General features: G+C 47.8%; 1 protein-coding gene across 1 annotated transcript in view; it reads left to right on the top strand.

Moving 5' to 3' along the window:
• Positions 1–4,112, top strand: part of SLC43A2 (solute carrier family 43 member 2) — a 73,008-nt gene extending 68,896 nt beyond the window's left edge. The window contains exon 14 of the mRNA XM_066599669.1: positions 717–4,112. Coding sequence (XP_066455766.1) covers positions 717–878 — 162 coding nt within the window. The 3' untranslated portion in view covers positions 879–4,112. The remainder of the gene's footprint in view (positions 1–716) is intronic.
• Positions 4,113–13,890: the final 9,778 nt, after the last annotated feature.

The following is a 13,890-nucleotide window of genomic DNA, read 5'->3' as shown; positions in this document are numbered from 1 at the left end:
GTGAACTGGACCAGAACTCCACCAACAGAGGAATAACCAACGCTCTCTGAGAGGTGGGGCTGGAATATATATATATATATATATATATATATATATATATATATATATACTATTAACAGTGGTTGATTAGCCGGCTGGGTATAACACCTGCTGACCAATCAGACCACACACAATCAGATAGATGTGAACTGGTCGGCATCTGGAACCAAATGGTAGGGCGAATGCAACAACTCCACTCACATGGACGGGGCTGACATCATGACACCAGCCTGGGCCAGCTTCCGTGTCGCAGATGTTGCGCTGCAATATTGACACTGCTGGTGCGCTGTGACACAAATGATCAGGAAGAAATGTTCATTCGAACTTTTGTTCCCCTGACCTTCTGCCCATGTGAAGGTGTTGGCCATTAGCCAACAAAAGAGCAAACACCCCTTTATTGAATGATCGTATCTTTTAGGAAGCACCAAAAACCAACTGTGTAGAACTCCATGTGCCTAAACGTTTGTACTAATGATTGTTGAGGCACATACAGTAGTAATTATTGCTCCATGAGTTTAGTGAGTGCCGACTGACTTGCAAAATCTGTAAAAGCTCCATTCGTCATCTCACTAGAATGATCCAATGTCATATCTGCTTGGCTGATGTAAGGCATCTTGCGTAACGTCTGACCCTTTTATCTCACCAACTGAAGTTTTGGCCTTGTGTTTTAATGACAGGTCAATGTTGGACTGCTGGTAATGAGCTTGCTTGGATTCTGCCTCCCGCTCTACCTCGTCTTCTTTAAGCGGAGCCTGAAACGACAGAGGAAACAGAAGATTGAAGACTCTAAACTATATCTCAAAATAAACGGCACTCCTGATCATGAAGCCTTCGTGTAAATGACGTCAGGTAGATGCTAGGCCTGTATCCACAAAATGTTTCTTTCCAAACACTCTACGGAAAGGTATCACTCCAGCATAAAGTCACCATCTTAGAACATATTTCAATTTCCAGCATCCCGCCTGTGAACCAACCTTCTTCTCGGAACAGGAAGCCGAATCTCTTTGTCATAGAAATCCAATAATTCCTACTACACAAGAAAATCCAAAGTTTATTCTGTATTTTGGGGAATGCGGCACATAGGTGAATTAATTTGAGTCATTGGACTGGAGATTCTTCCTTCGTCAAGAAAGGGATGCATACTTCTGCAGTAACTCTTGGTGACGTGATCACTGTACTAACTTGCCATAAGACTGGAGATTATCCCCCCCCCCCCCCCCCTTCCCCGCCGTCTGGATTTGTTTTTCTGGGTGCTCAGGATTGATAGCAGGATTTATCATTCTACACAGGATCCAGTTAGCATGATCTCTGCCTCTGATGATGCCTGTTCTGCAAAATGGTAAACTGCATCCTTGGGGCATTCTTCAAATGGGTATTATGAAACCCGCTCAGCAGGAAAACAATGGAAAATCCCAACACCATGGAAGTGTTCGTCAACTATCCTGCAGCATGATGCCTGCAGTCTCTGGTGCATTCCGATGGAGAATATGCACCTGTTCATTGAACGCTCTCTCTCTGCACTAATGGAACTTGCTGCTTTCCACATATAGTTATAGTAGATAAAGGCAGGCATATCACTATAAAAGGGATAACGCATCCATCCTCTATGTCAGTATAGGCGATGAGAATAAACTCTGTTGTAATGCATATATGTTGTGCCATAATATCCTTAAACCTGGCGAATGCTCACCAGCCAGGAATTGGTGATATGTGGCACCCTAGTCGTTGCTGCACACCTTCTTCCACCATGCCCAGCTAACTAGTCGGGTGCAGCATCCAGGGTGGTGTCACTGATTTCTAGTCTGTCCTCTTAAGCAATACCTGTCTGATTCTCCTTTTTTTTTTTTTTTTTATAAATTACTAATATGGATATGATGTTTTATGTTCCTTGCATGATATGATTAAGTATTTTTATATCTGGACATAGAATTGTTTGTGTGAAGTGCTTTCTGATGAATGGAGCTGGAGAAACTCCTTGTCGCATATCTTTATCTTCAGAACATCTTGACAACCAAATGAGTGAGATGAAGCAGAAAGCCGATGTCTACTTCCCCTACGTTGATTTTCGTTCTTATAATCACTCCAGCTGATCTAATTGACGTGTGCTACATTTCTCTTTCTTTCCCCTTAAAGTCGCACTATTCCTTGATCATGGTGTTCCAAATTTTTGTATGTCTCTTTGTTCTCAATAGGTTTTTTTTAATTAGATTTTTGTGCTATTTTCTTCATTTTTTTCCAGATATTTTGGGGGACATTTATGAGAATTGCCATACACGGAGCAACCAAATATATGCTTTTATTTTGTAAACCACTAGAAGGTGACCTAATCTTCTTGGTTGCTCATCACATCATCTGCCATACGAATACTCAGATATCGGGTGTACAATATCATAGGTGTCCTCCAATATATTTGGGGATTAACCGTTACCTCACTCCAGTGCACCCCTCTGCTAAACGTTAATGTATTTCTCCGGTCATCCCGATAAACCTGTTGTTGTGCAGAACAGGGTATATAAGACATTACTACTGCCAGGTCTATCAGTGACTTGTTGTTCTCAAAGTATATTGGTTATGTTAGTATTTCCTTTATTCATTATGTTCAGATTTTTTTTCAGGAAAATAAGAACATTCAAGTGGCCCCCTGGTATTTGGACAAAATTCTCTCCCAGGACTGGAGGACTAGGGGGCTGTATTATCTGCAAATGTTCTTGTCTGCCGCCCCTCCGATCTGCTGGTTTTGAGCCTTGCTTTCCCTTGCCCAAAATGATTGTAGCTATTTTTTTTATCTAGCTAATGCACACTGTGCACTGCTCTCTGATTGGCCAGTGCTGATCACATGAGCAGCACTGGCCAATCAGAGAGCAGGTATAGTGCACTGGTAGTCTGGGGATTATAGGGCCTCGTGTGGCGCTTACGACCTGAAGGTTGCGGGTTCAATCCCCGCGTGATTTAGGTAGCCCGCTCAAGGTTGACTCAGCCTTCCATCCTTCCGAGGTCGGTAAAATGAGTACCCAGCTTACTGGGGGGTAAACATGACTGGGGGAGGCGATGGCAAACCACCCTGCAAAAACAGTTTGCCAAGTAAACGTCATCCTAGGAGTCAGTCATGACTCGGTGCTTGCACCAGGGGACTTTACCTAGTTTGGGGATAAGGTAATCTGTTGGTCTGTTGGATGACTGAAAACAGGACCTGAAACCGGTGGATCGGAGGGATGGCAGAGAAGAACACGTTATATACCCCCTCCAGAATTGTGTCCTAAATCGGAGATCTCTTTCAGAATCAATACACATCTACATGTGTCATATGAAGTTGAGCCTAAAGGTTCCTGGAGGCTCCTTCATTCCTGATCATGTTCTAGGCATTCGACAAAGTAATTTTCAATTAAATAAAGACAAAAATGCAATGAAAAATAATATTTCTAAGGTTGTTCCCTTAGAACCAGTATTTTGACACTCCAGATTATAATGCGCAGATTAAGAAAGGACATTAGCGTGCACCTGTCACCTACACACATCAAGAAGGTTAGAGATCATGAAAAAGCTAGCAATCCACATCACCGAGGCAGGAGTTACACGAGCCTCCTGCCTCCCAGTGAATTACCAATAAAATATCTGCCTCCTTTGAAGAAGTAGATAACAGGTGCATCTTAGTATCTTCTCATGTTCCTTTGTTCTATTATTGTCCAATACGAAGTAACGTGAGAAAGTTTCTGTTAAACTTTTTGAGTGGTACCACAGGGAAGCACCAGTATTTTTAATGAACTGCAAGCAGAGTGGTTATGTGACAGCGTGGGGAATATAGAGCACAAAAGCAATATACCACTTCTCCCCCATGTCAGGTACTGAGCTGGCCTTCACGAGAAGACACCTTGATATTCCAGATCTATTTGGAAGCATTAGGGCCGGCATTGTGCAACCCTGAGGGAACCACTGTATCTCTCAGTGCCTCAGTTGCAAAAAAAAAAAGATTGTAAGCTCTCATGAATGGGTATTTATTGTGCCTGTACATTCTACATACAGTGCTTGTTACTATACAAAAAATATATAAAAAAATAAACCCTTTTTATAACCAATCGCTTCTTCTTGTGGTATATTCGGTATGTGTGCAGTATATGGGAGGGGTATATACCTGTTTGTTTTATCTGTCCCCATTTTATGAAATGTGTCCAAATATTGTGCAGAACAACAAATCTTTTATCCGTTTTTAGGCACCACATTGGTCGTAAATATGGAAGCCACATGTTGGGTCTCTTTGAGGATCCCAGATAAATTACATATATGTACTGCCAGGACAACAGCATGTAGGTCAAAGAAATCTAAGTCCTGTGTCATCATGTCCGAATACAAGTAACATGTTGGTCTGATTTGGGGCTTAAAAGGGTGACTGGGCAAAATTTCCCTAATGTTTCCACTTATTGCCATTATATTCCAAATGTCAATCTGAATCATCCAACTGAATTCTGGTACCTTTAATTTGTTAGCCTTTTTTCCTTTAATATGGCTTGTTGCTAACTAAATTATAAGATTAGTACAAAATAAGAACAATGGCAGAACAGTATCAGTCATGCTGTAATCAGATCAGTCCCGTTGGAACAGAAATATAAATCACGTAACATAACACAGTTCGTCTATTAACCCTTTCCAATCAACTGTCTGACGTTTTAAGACATTCTGATTGAACGCTGAACAGCTCCGCTGTCGGAAGACATCCGGCAGGGTATTCTTACTGTATATTACTGGCCGCTCTGTTGTCGGTGGCCTCTCCGACATGTCCCATACCGCAGTACTGGCTCTAGCCAGCAGATGGCGCCATTGTATAATGGCAGAAAGAGAGAGCCCCTCTAGGAAACCCTGAATCTAAAATTGGATTGCAAAGGGTTAATGGCTTAACATCTATTAATGACACGGTCTTCAGGAAACCCAGCGTTCAAACCCACTTCAGAATGTCTCCTTATTTATGTGTTTAAGCCCTTATCGATTAAGGCTAATTTCACACAGCCAAGTGCCTCACGTCCCGATATTGCGCTCACCAACATGCAATTTTCCCACAGATGCGAGGCGTTTTTATATCAAAACCGCCTTACATCAATTTGGGGAAGTAGCACTCAGCCGCGGTGGAAGATCGCTGAGTTTCTCCCATTACTTTCAATGGGAAGACCTTGCATCGCACTGCGTGCACTTAGCATGTGGTACAACGCTGCCACCAGCCCTGTTGAAAACAATGGACGTTGCGAGGGCATGCCCAAAGATAGGACGTGCTGCGATTTTTTTCTGCGAGGCGGGAAAGAAATCGTTCATGTGCATGACCCCATTCAAGACAAAGGGGTTCATATTCGTGCAAGATTTGTGAATCTCGTAATGCAATTTTCTTGGCCGTGTGAAAACGGCTTAACACTGCAAAATCTTGCAGTTCAGTGTGCGATTTCATGCGGGTGGGTTGCACGTTTGCGCACCCCCATAAACTTCCATAGTGCCTATACGCACAGAAATAGAGCAAGTCACATATTTTCACGCATGTGAAAATATAGCGCTAAAACACTGAATGTGAGGGAACCCACTGAAATCAACAAGTTCTATTCTCTGTTTTGGGTGAGAAAAATCGCCCGTCTGCAGAAGCCCTAAGGGTACTTTCACACGAACGCCAATATTTTCAGTTGTTAGGAAACTGCACCAACATCTGCAGGTCCCAGTGCCAATTTTGATGCAGAATTCTTCCATTTTCAGTTTCATGCCAAAATTTGCATGTTATGGTGGCTTCAGATGAGCGACAGTGCAAAAATGCATGCAGTAGCTCAACCTTTTGCGCAGTAAAGGCTGCGCCGTCGCACACTTATATGCGCATTTTACTGTACTTTCTGCACTGCCGGGGACTGTTCACATTGGCGTGGTACACACCTGCACCATGGATGTGCACCAAAATAGAGCATGTCACTTTTTCTGGTTTTGCACATGCGTTCCAGGTTGAATTCTCTGTGCATCGCACGAAGATAAACGCTCGTCTAAAGCCGCCCTTAGCCATGTGGATTTTGGTGTACAATTTACCGTAGGACTGCAAATTCTGCTGCACCCTGCAGAGATATTCCACCAGTGTGCTCGGTCGGGGGATTCCGGTGATAGAAAGAGGCACTTGCTTAATTGTTACCATGAGCCAACAGCCCGTCCCTCACCAATGACGTCTCCGACCCTGGAGGTCCGCAATAACACGTGACCCCTTGTCAGAATGCAGCAAATCAGTTCCATCATAGAACTCCGCAGGGCTGAACTGAAGATGAATCCAGTGAGTTCATGTATGTTCATATATGCATACTCCGCTCGTTCTCTTCCTCGCTCCACATCCTGATTGGCAGGGGGGCTGTAGAGCAATTCCACTTTTTATATTAAATGTCTTTTAAGTGAAAAATTCTAAAAAGGAAAAATTTGGTGGGAGAAATGGGCAAAGAAGGTAGAGCAGCAGATCAGACTGTATTAGCATAGTAACGTAGTATGACCAGAAAAAGACATCCATCCAGTTCAGCCTATGTGCATTGTTGATCCAGAGGAAGGCAAAAACCCCAATGAGGTAGGAGCCAATTTTCTTTATTTTAGGGAAACAAATTGCTTCCCGACTCGAATCTGGCAGTCAGAATAAGTCCTGGATGACCGACCCCTCTGAAGTAATCAGTGATATAACAGGGCAGGCTCACACGAATAGGTCGGATTCCACTTGTGGACGTCCGCAGCGGAAGACCTGTGAGTGATCGCGGAAACTAATTCTCCCCAGTTGGATTTCCGGCTTTTCTATCTGGTCTCCAGGCAAGTTGTGAGCGATTTTGCAGCTCATACGCAATGTTAATTGTATGTGCACTTTAGATCGGATGCATCCGTAGATATCAATGGAGGCCATACGCACGGAATCCGCGTTAAAATACAGCATGCTGAGATTTTTCTTCCCTTCGTGGAATCTGCAATTCCTACCAGCACGTCTGAGCAAACTGGCGAAAGTCCATGCCTTTCAATGCCCACGTATTACCACGGATCGTCCGCACGGATGGCGACCGTGGAATCCGCAATTCAAATCCGATCGTGTTAGACTGGCCTCAGCCATCTTTTTTTCTAAACTAAATAACCCCAATTTTGATGACCCCTCTGGGTATTGTAATCCGCCCGTTCCGTTTATTACTTTAGTTGTCCACCTTTGTACCCGCTCAAGCTCTGATATGCCCTTCTTGAGGACCGCTGCCCAAAACTGTTCCCAATATTCCATGTGTGGTCTGACCAGTGACTTGTAAAGAGGATGACCAATGTTCTCGTCATGTGCCCCTAGACCTGTTTTGATGCACCCCATGATCCTATTTGCCTTGGTAGCAGCTGCCTGACACTGGTTGCTCCAGTTAGGCTTACAATTAACTAAAAATTCCCAATTCCTTTTCCCTGTCAGTGTTCCCCGGTGGTTTCCCATTTAGTGTGTAATGGTGACATGTATTCCTCTGCCCATGTGCAGAACCTTACATTTATCAGTGTTAAACCTCATTTGCCACTTTTCTGCCCCCAACTTATCCAGATCCTCTTGCAATCTCCTTGCTTCCTCTCTTATGTTCATTTCTTTACATAATTTTTAGAGATGAGCGAACGTACTCGTCCGAGCTTGATATTCGTGCGAATATTAGGGTGTTCGGGATGCTCGTTACTCGTAACGAGTACCACGCGGTGTTCCGGTTACTTTCAGTTTCCTCTCTGAGACGTTAGCGCGCTTTTCTGGCCAATTGAAAGACAGGGAAGGCATTACAACTTCCCCCTGTGACGTTCAAGCCCTATACCACCCCCGCTGCTGTGAGTGGCTGGGGCGATCAGATGTCACCCGAGTATAAAAGTCGGCCCCTACCGCGGCTCGCCACACATGCCTTGTGAGTTAGCTGAGGGAAAGTACTATCGTGCTGGTGCTGCTGTAGGGAGAGCGTTAGGAGTCAGTGTAGGCTTCAAGAACCCCAACGGTCCTTCTCAGGGCCACATCTACCTGTGTGCAGGCTGCTGCTAGCAGTGTTTTTTGTTTTTTTCTCTCAAAATCGGCAGTGCAGAGCATTGCACCCGGCATTAGGGACAGAAGTGGTGTATAGGCAGGGAGAGTGTTAGGAGTGAGTGTAGCCTTCAAGAACCTCAACGGTCCTTTCTAGGGCCAAATTTAAGCGTGTGCAGTACTGTGCTGGCTGCTGTTAGCAGTGTTGCATATTTTTTTTTTTCTAAAAATCGTCAGTGCAGAGCATTGCACCCTCCATTGATACTACAGGGACAGAATTGTGTAGGCAGGGCCACAACACAGTTATTGTTCATTGAATATACGCAGTGGGTCCCTCCCTTTGCTAAAAAGGACCAAAAATTATATTTGGCCAGCCTGTGTCAGTCCTAAGGTCTCCGTGTACGTGTGTGCTGCGTGGACAACGTACAAAAATCAGACGCAACCAGCTACAGTTTACTGCAGGCTTGCGCCATTGTCTTTCCTGTCTGGCAAATACCTGCTCTGCTAGAGTTAATAACTCTGCTACACTAAAGTTGTGTGTCACTTTTTCAGGGCCACACTACAGTTCTAAAAGTTATTGTTCATTGAATATACGCAGTGGGTCCTTCCCTTTGCTAAAAAGGACAAAAAATTATATTTGGCCAGCCTGTGTCAGTCCTAAGGTCTCCGTGTACGTGTGTGCTGCGTGGACAACGTACAAAAATCAGACGCAACCAGCTACGGTTTACTGCAGGCTTGCGCCATTGTCTTTCCTGACTGGCAAATACCTGCTCTGCTAGAGTTAATAACTCTGCTACACTATAGTTGTGTGACACTTTTTGAGGGCCACACCACAGATATTAAACTTCTTGTTCATTGAATATACGCAGTGGGTGCTTCCCTTTGCAAAAAAGGAAAAGAAATTATATTTGGCCTGCCTGTGTCAGTCCTAAGGTCTCCGTGTACGTGTGTGCTGCGTGGACAACGTACAAAAATCAGACGCAACCAGCTACGGTTTACTGCAGGCTTGCGCCATTGTCTTTCCTGACTGGCAAATACCTGCTCTGCTAGAGTTAATAACTCTGCTACACTATAGTTGTGTGACACTTTTTGAGGGCCACACCACAGATATTAAACTTCTTGTTCATTGAATATACGCAGTGGGGTCTTCCCTTTGCTAAAAAGGAAAATAAATTATATTTGGCCTGCAGGCTTGCGCCAATTTATTTCCTGCCTGGGAAATCAAATCACTGGTAATACAGCATGCTGAGGGGAAGGGGTAAGCCTAGAGGACGTGGACGTGGCCGAGGACGCGTAGGCCCAAGTGAGGGTGTGGGCACAGGCCGAGCTCCTGATCCAGGTGTGTCGCAGCCGACTGCTGCGCGATTAGGAGAGAGGCACGTTTCTGGCGTCCCCACATTCATCGCCCAATTAATGGGTCCACGCGGGAGACCTTTATTAGAAAATGAGCAGTGTGAGCAGGTCCTGTCCTGGATGGCAGAAAGTGCTTCAAGCAACCTATCGTCCAGCCACAGTTCTGCGCCGTCCACTGCTGCAAATCCGAATCCTCTGTCTGCTGCTCCTCCTTCCTCCCAGCCTCCTCACTCCACTACAATGACACCTGCTCAGGAGCGGGAACACTCCCAGGAACTGTTCTCGGGCCCCTGCTTAGATTGGGCAGGAGTGGTTCCTCTCCCACCAGAGGAGTTTATCGTCACTGATGCCCAACCATTCGAAAGTTCCCGGGGTCCGGGGGAAGAGGCTGGGGACTTCCGCCAACTGTCTCAAGAACTTTCTGTGGGTGAGGAGGACGATGACGATGAGACACAGTTGTCTTGCAGTGAGGTAGTAGTAAGGGCAGTAAGTCCAAGGGAGCAGCGCACAGAGGATTCGGAGGAAGAGCAGCAGGACGATGAGGTGACTGACCCCACCTGGTGTGCAACGCCTACTCAGGACAGGTCTTCAGAGGGGGAGGCAAGGGCATCAGCAGGGCAGGTTGCAAGAGGCAGTGCGGTGGCCAGGGGTAGAGGCAGGGCCAGACCGAATAATCCACCAAGTGTTTCCCAAAGCACACCCTCGCGCCATGCCACCCTGCAGAGGCCGAGGTGCTCTAAGGTCTGGCAGTTTTTCACAGAGACGCCTGACGACCGACGAACAGTGGTGTGCAACCTTTGTCGCGCCAAGATCAGCCGGGGAGCCACCACCAACAGCCTCACCACCACCAGCATGCGCAGACATATGATGGCCAAGCACCCCACAAGGTGGGACGAAGGCCGTTCACCGCCTCCAGTTTGCACCGCTGCCTCTCCCCCTGTGCCCCAACCTGCCACTGAGATCCAACCTCCCTCTCAGGACACAGGCACAACCGTCTCATGGCCTGCACCCACACCCTCACCTCCGCTGTCCTCGGCCCCATCCAGCAATGTCTCGCACCGCACAGTCCAGCCGTCGCTAGCGCAAGTGTTGGAGCGCAAGCGCAAGTACGCCACCACGCACCCGCACGCTCAATCGTTAACCGTCCACATAGCCAAATTTATCAGCCTTGAGATGCTGCCGTATAGGGTTGTGGAAAAGGAGTCCTTCAAAGCTATGATGGCGGCGGCGGCCCCGCGCTACTCAGTTCCCAGTCGCCACTACTTTTCCCGATGTGCCGTCCCAGCCCTGCACGACCACGTCTCCCGCAACATTGTACGTACCCTCACCAATGCGGTTAGTGGCAAGGTCCACTTAACTACGGACACGTGGACAAGCACAGGCGGGCAGGGCCACTACATCTCCCTGACGGCACATTGGGTGAATTTAGTGGAGGCTGGGACAGAGTCAGAGCCTGGGACCGCTCACGTCCTACCCACCCCCAGAATTGCGGGCCACAGCTCGGTGGTGGTATCTGCGGCGGTGTATGCTTCTTCCACTAAAGCACTGTCCTCCTCCTCCTCAACCTCTGTCTCGCAATCTAGATGTGTCAGCAGCAGCAGGACGTCGCCAGCAGTCGGTGTCGCGCGGCGTGGCAGCACAGCGGTGGGCAAGCGTCAGCAGGCCGTGCTGAAACTACTCAGCTTAGGAGATAGGAGGCACACGGCCCACGAATTGCTGCAGGGTCTGACAGAGCAGACGGACCGTTGGCTTGCGCCGCTGAGCCTCCAACCGGGCATGGTCGTGTGTGACAACGGCCGTAACCTGGTGGCGGCTCGGCAGCCTCACGCACGTGCCATGCCTGGCCCACGTCTTTAATTTGGTGGTTCAGCGCTTTCTGAAAAGCTACCCACACTTGTCAGACCTGCTCGTAAAGGTGCGCCGGCTCTGCGCACATTTCCGCAAGCCACCCTGCGCACCCTGCAACATCGCTTTAATCTGCCAGTGCACCGACTGCTGTGCGACATGCCCACACGGTGGAACTCTACGCTCCACATGTTGGCTAGGCTCTATGAGCAGCGTAGAGCTATAGTGGAATACCAACTCCAACATGGGCGGCGCAGTGGGAGTCAGCCTCCTCAATTCTTTTCAGAAGAGTGGCCCTGGTTGGCAGACATCTGCCAGGTCCTTCGAAACTTTGATCAGTCTACCCAGGTGGTGAGCGGCGATGCTGCAATCATTAGCGTCACCATTCCTCTGCTATGCATCTTGAGAAGTTCCCTGCAAACCATAAAGGCAGCCGCTTTGCGCTCGGAAACAGAGCCGGGGGAAGACAGTATGTCGCTGGATAGTCAGAGCACCCTCCTGTCTATATCTCAGCGCGTTCAGGAGAAGGAGGAGGAGGATGAGGAGGAGGGGGAAGAGACAGCTTGGCCCACTGCTGACGTTACCCATGCTGCTTGCCTGTCATCATTTCAGCGTGTATGGCCTGAGGAGGAGGAGGAGGAGGAGGATCCTGAAAGTGATCTTCCTAGTGCGGACAGCCATGTGTTGCGTACAGGTACCCTGGCACACATGGCTGACTTCATGTTAGGATGCCTTTCTCGTGACCCTCGCATTCAACGCATTCTGGCCACTACGGATTACTGGGTGTACACACTGCTCGACCCACGCTATAAGGAGAACCTGCCCACTCTCATTCCCGAAGAGGAAAGGGGTTCGAGAGTGTTGCTATACCACAGGACCCTGGCGGACAAGCTGATGGTAAAATTCCCATCCGACAGCGCTAGTGGCAGAAGGCGCAGTTCCGAGGGCCAGGTAGCAGGGGAGGTGCGTAGATCGAGCAGCATGTACAGCCCAGACAGTGCAACAGTCTTTAAGGGCCTGGCCAGCTTTATGGCTCCCCAGCAAGACTGTGTCACCGCTCCCCAGTCAAGGCTGAGTCGGCGGGAGCACTGTAAAAGGATGGTGAGGGAGTACGTAGCCGATCGCACGACCATCCTCGGTGACGCCTCTGCCCCCTACAACTACTGGGTGTCGAAGCTGGACACGTGGCCTGAACTAGCGCTGTATGCCCTGGAGGTGCTTGCTTGTCCTGCGGCTAGCGTCTTGTCGGAGAGGGTGTTTAGTGCGGCTGGGGGAATCATCATAGATAAGCGTACTCGCCTGTCAACCGACAGTGCCGACAGGCTAACACTCATCAAGATGAACAAAGCCTGGATTTCCCCAGACTTCTGTTCTCCACCAGCGGACAGCAGCGATACGTAAGCAATACGTATTATGCACCCGCGGATGGAAGCTATGTTCTCTCTCACCATCCAAAACGGGGACATTTCTGCTTCATCAATCTGTGTCTAATATTCCTCCTCCTCCTCCTGCTCCTCCTCCTGAAACCTCAGGTAATCACGCTGAACGGGCAATTTTTCTTAGGGCCACAAGGCTCACTCATCTAATTTTTCGAAACAATTTTTATATGTTTCAATGCTCTTAAAAGTGTTGAAACTTTAACTTGAACCAATTTTTCGTTAAACTGGGCTGCCTCCAGGCCTAGTTACCACTTAAGCCACATTAACCAAAGCGATTAATGGGTTTCACCTGCCATCTTGGTTGGGCATGGCCAATTTTTACTGAGGTACATTAGTACTGTTGGTACACCAATTTTTTTGGGCCCTCACCTACAGTGTAATCATAGCAATTTGTATGTTCTTCACCTGCACTCATGGTACAGAAGTGTGTGTGGGGTTGGCCTACACTTTAGCTACATAAATGTAACTTGGGCCTTGGCTATACTGCAGCTACTGAAATGGAACGAAGACTGCGCTCCCACTATACTGCTACTTCGGAATTGTTACTGGGGCCTGTCTTGAGTGCTACTATTGCTGACATGGAACGAAGACTGCGCTCCCGCTATAATGCTGCTAGTGATATGTTAGTGGGGCCTGTCCTAATGCTACGGCTGAAATGTTACGAATTCTGGGCTCTGCCTATACCGCTGCTAATGGTATGTCTCTGGGGTGTGGAAACAGAGGCTTCCCAAAGACATGATGGCGGCGAGGCCATTTCCCACCAACGCGGTTACTGTAAAGGTGCATATAACCACGGACACGTGTAGAGGACACGTAGTGCCTCAAAAACATCCCCCTCCTCCTCCAACAGGGAAAACAAACATTCTTGGCAAATGCCTTTGCATTGGTTCGTCTGGTGGCAGTCCAAGAATTTCACCTTTACCGACACTACAAGAGAGACCCCCCACCATCCCCCCGCCACGGCCCACTTAATCCTGGCCACATTCCGAAAACCAACAAAATAAAACCGCGCTACTAGGTCCGCAGTCACCACCACATTACCACCAACGCGGTTACTGTTAAGGTACATATTACCAGTCTGACTGGGGCATGCAGAGACACCTTGACAGAATGAATAGTGTGTGACACATAGGTTCCCCATTGCTATGCCCACGTGTGCAGCTCCTGATGGCGGTGGCACAGGATTCTATTTCTCATTGCTTCTGTACAGCATTGTGGGCT

Source organism: Eleutherodactylus coqui, chromosome 4 (genome assembly GCF_035609145.1).
Source record: "Eleutherodactylus coqui strain aEleCoq1 chromosome 4, aEleCoq1.hap1, whole genome shotgun sequence".
Classification (NCBI taxonomy): Eukaryota; Metazoa; Chordata; class Amphibia; order Anura; family Eleutherodactylidae; genus Eleutherodactylus; species Eleutherodactylus coqui.
This window is presented reverse-complemented; position numbering and strand designations above follow the sequence as displayed.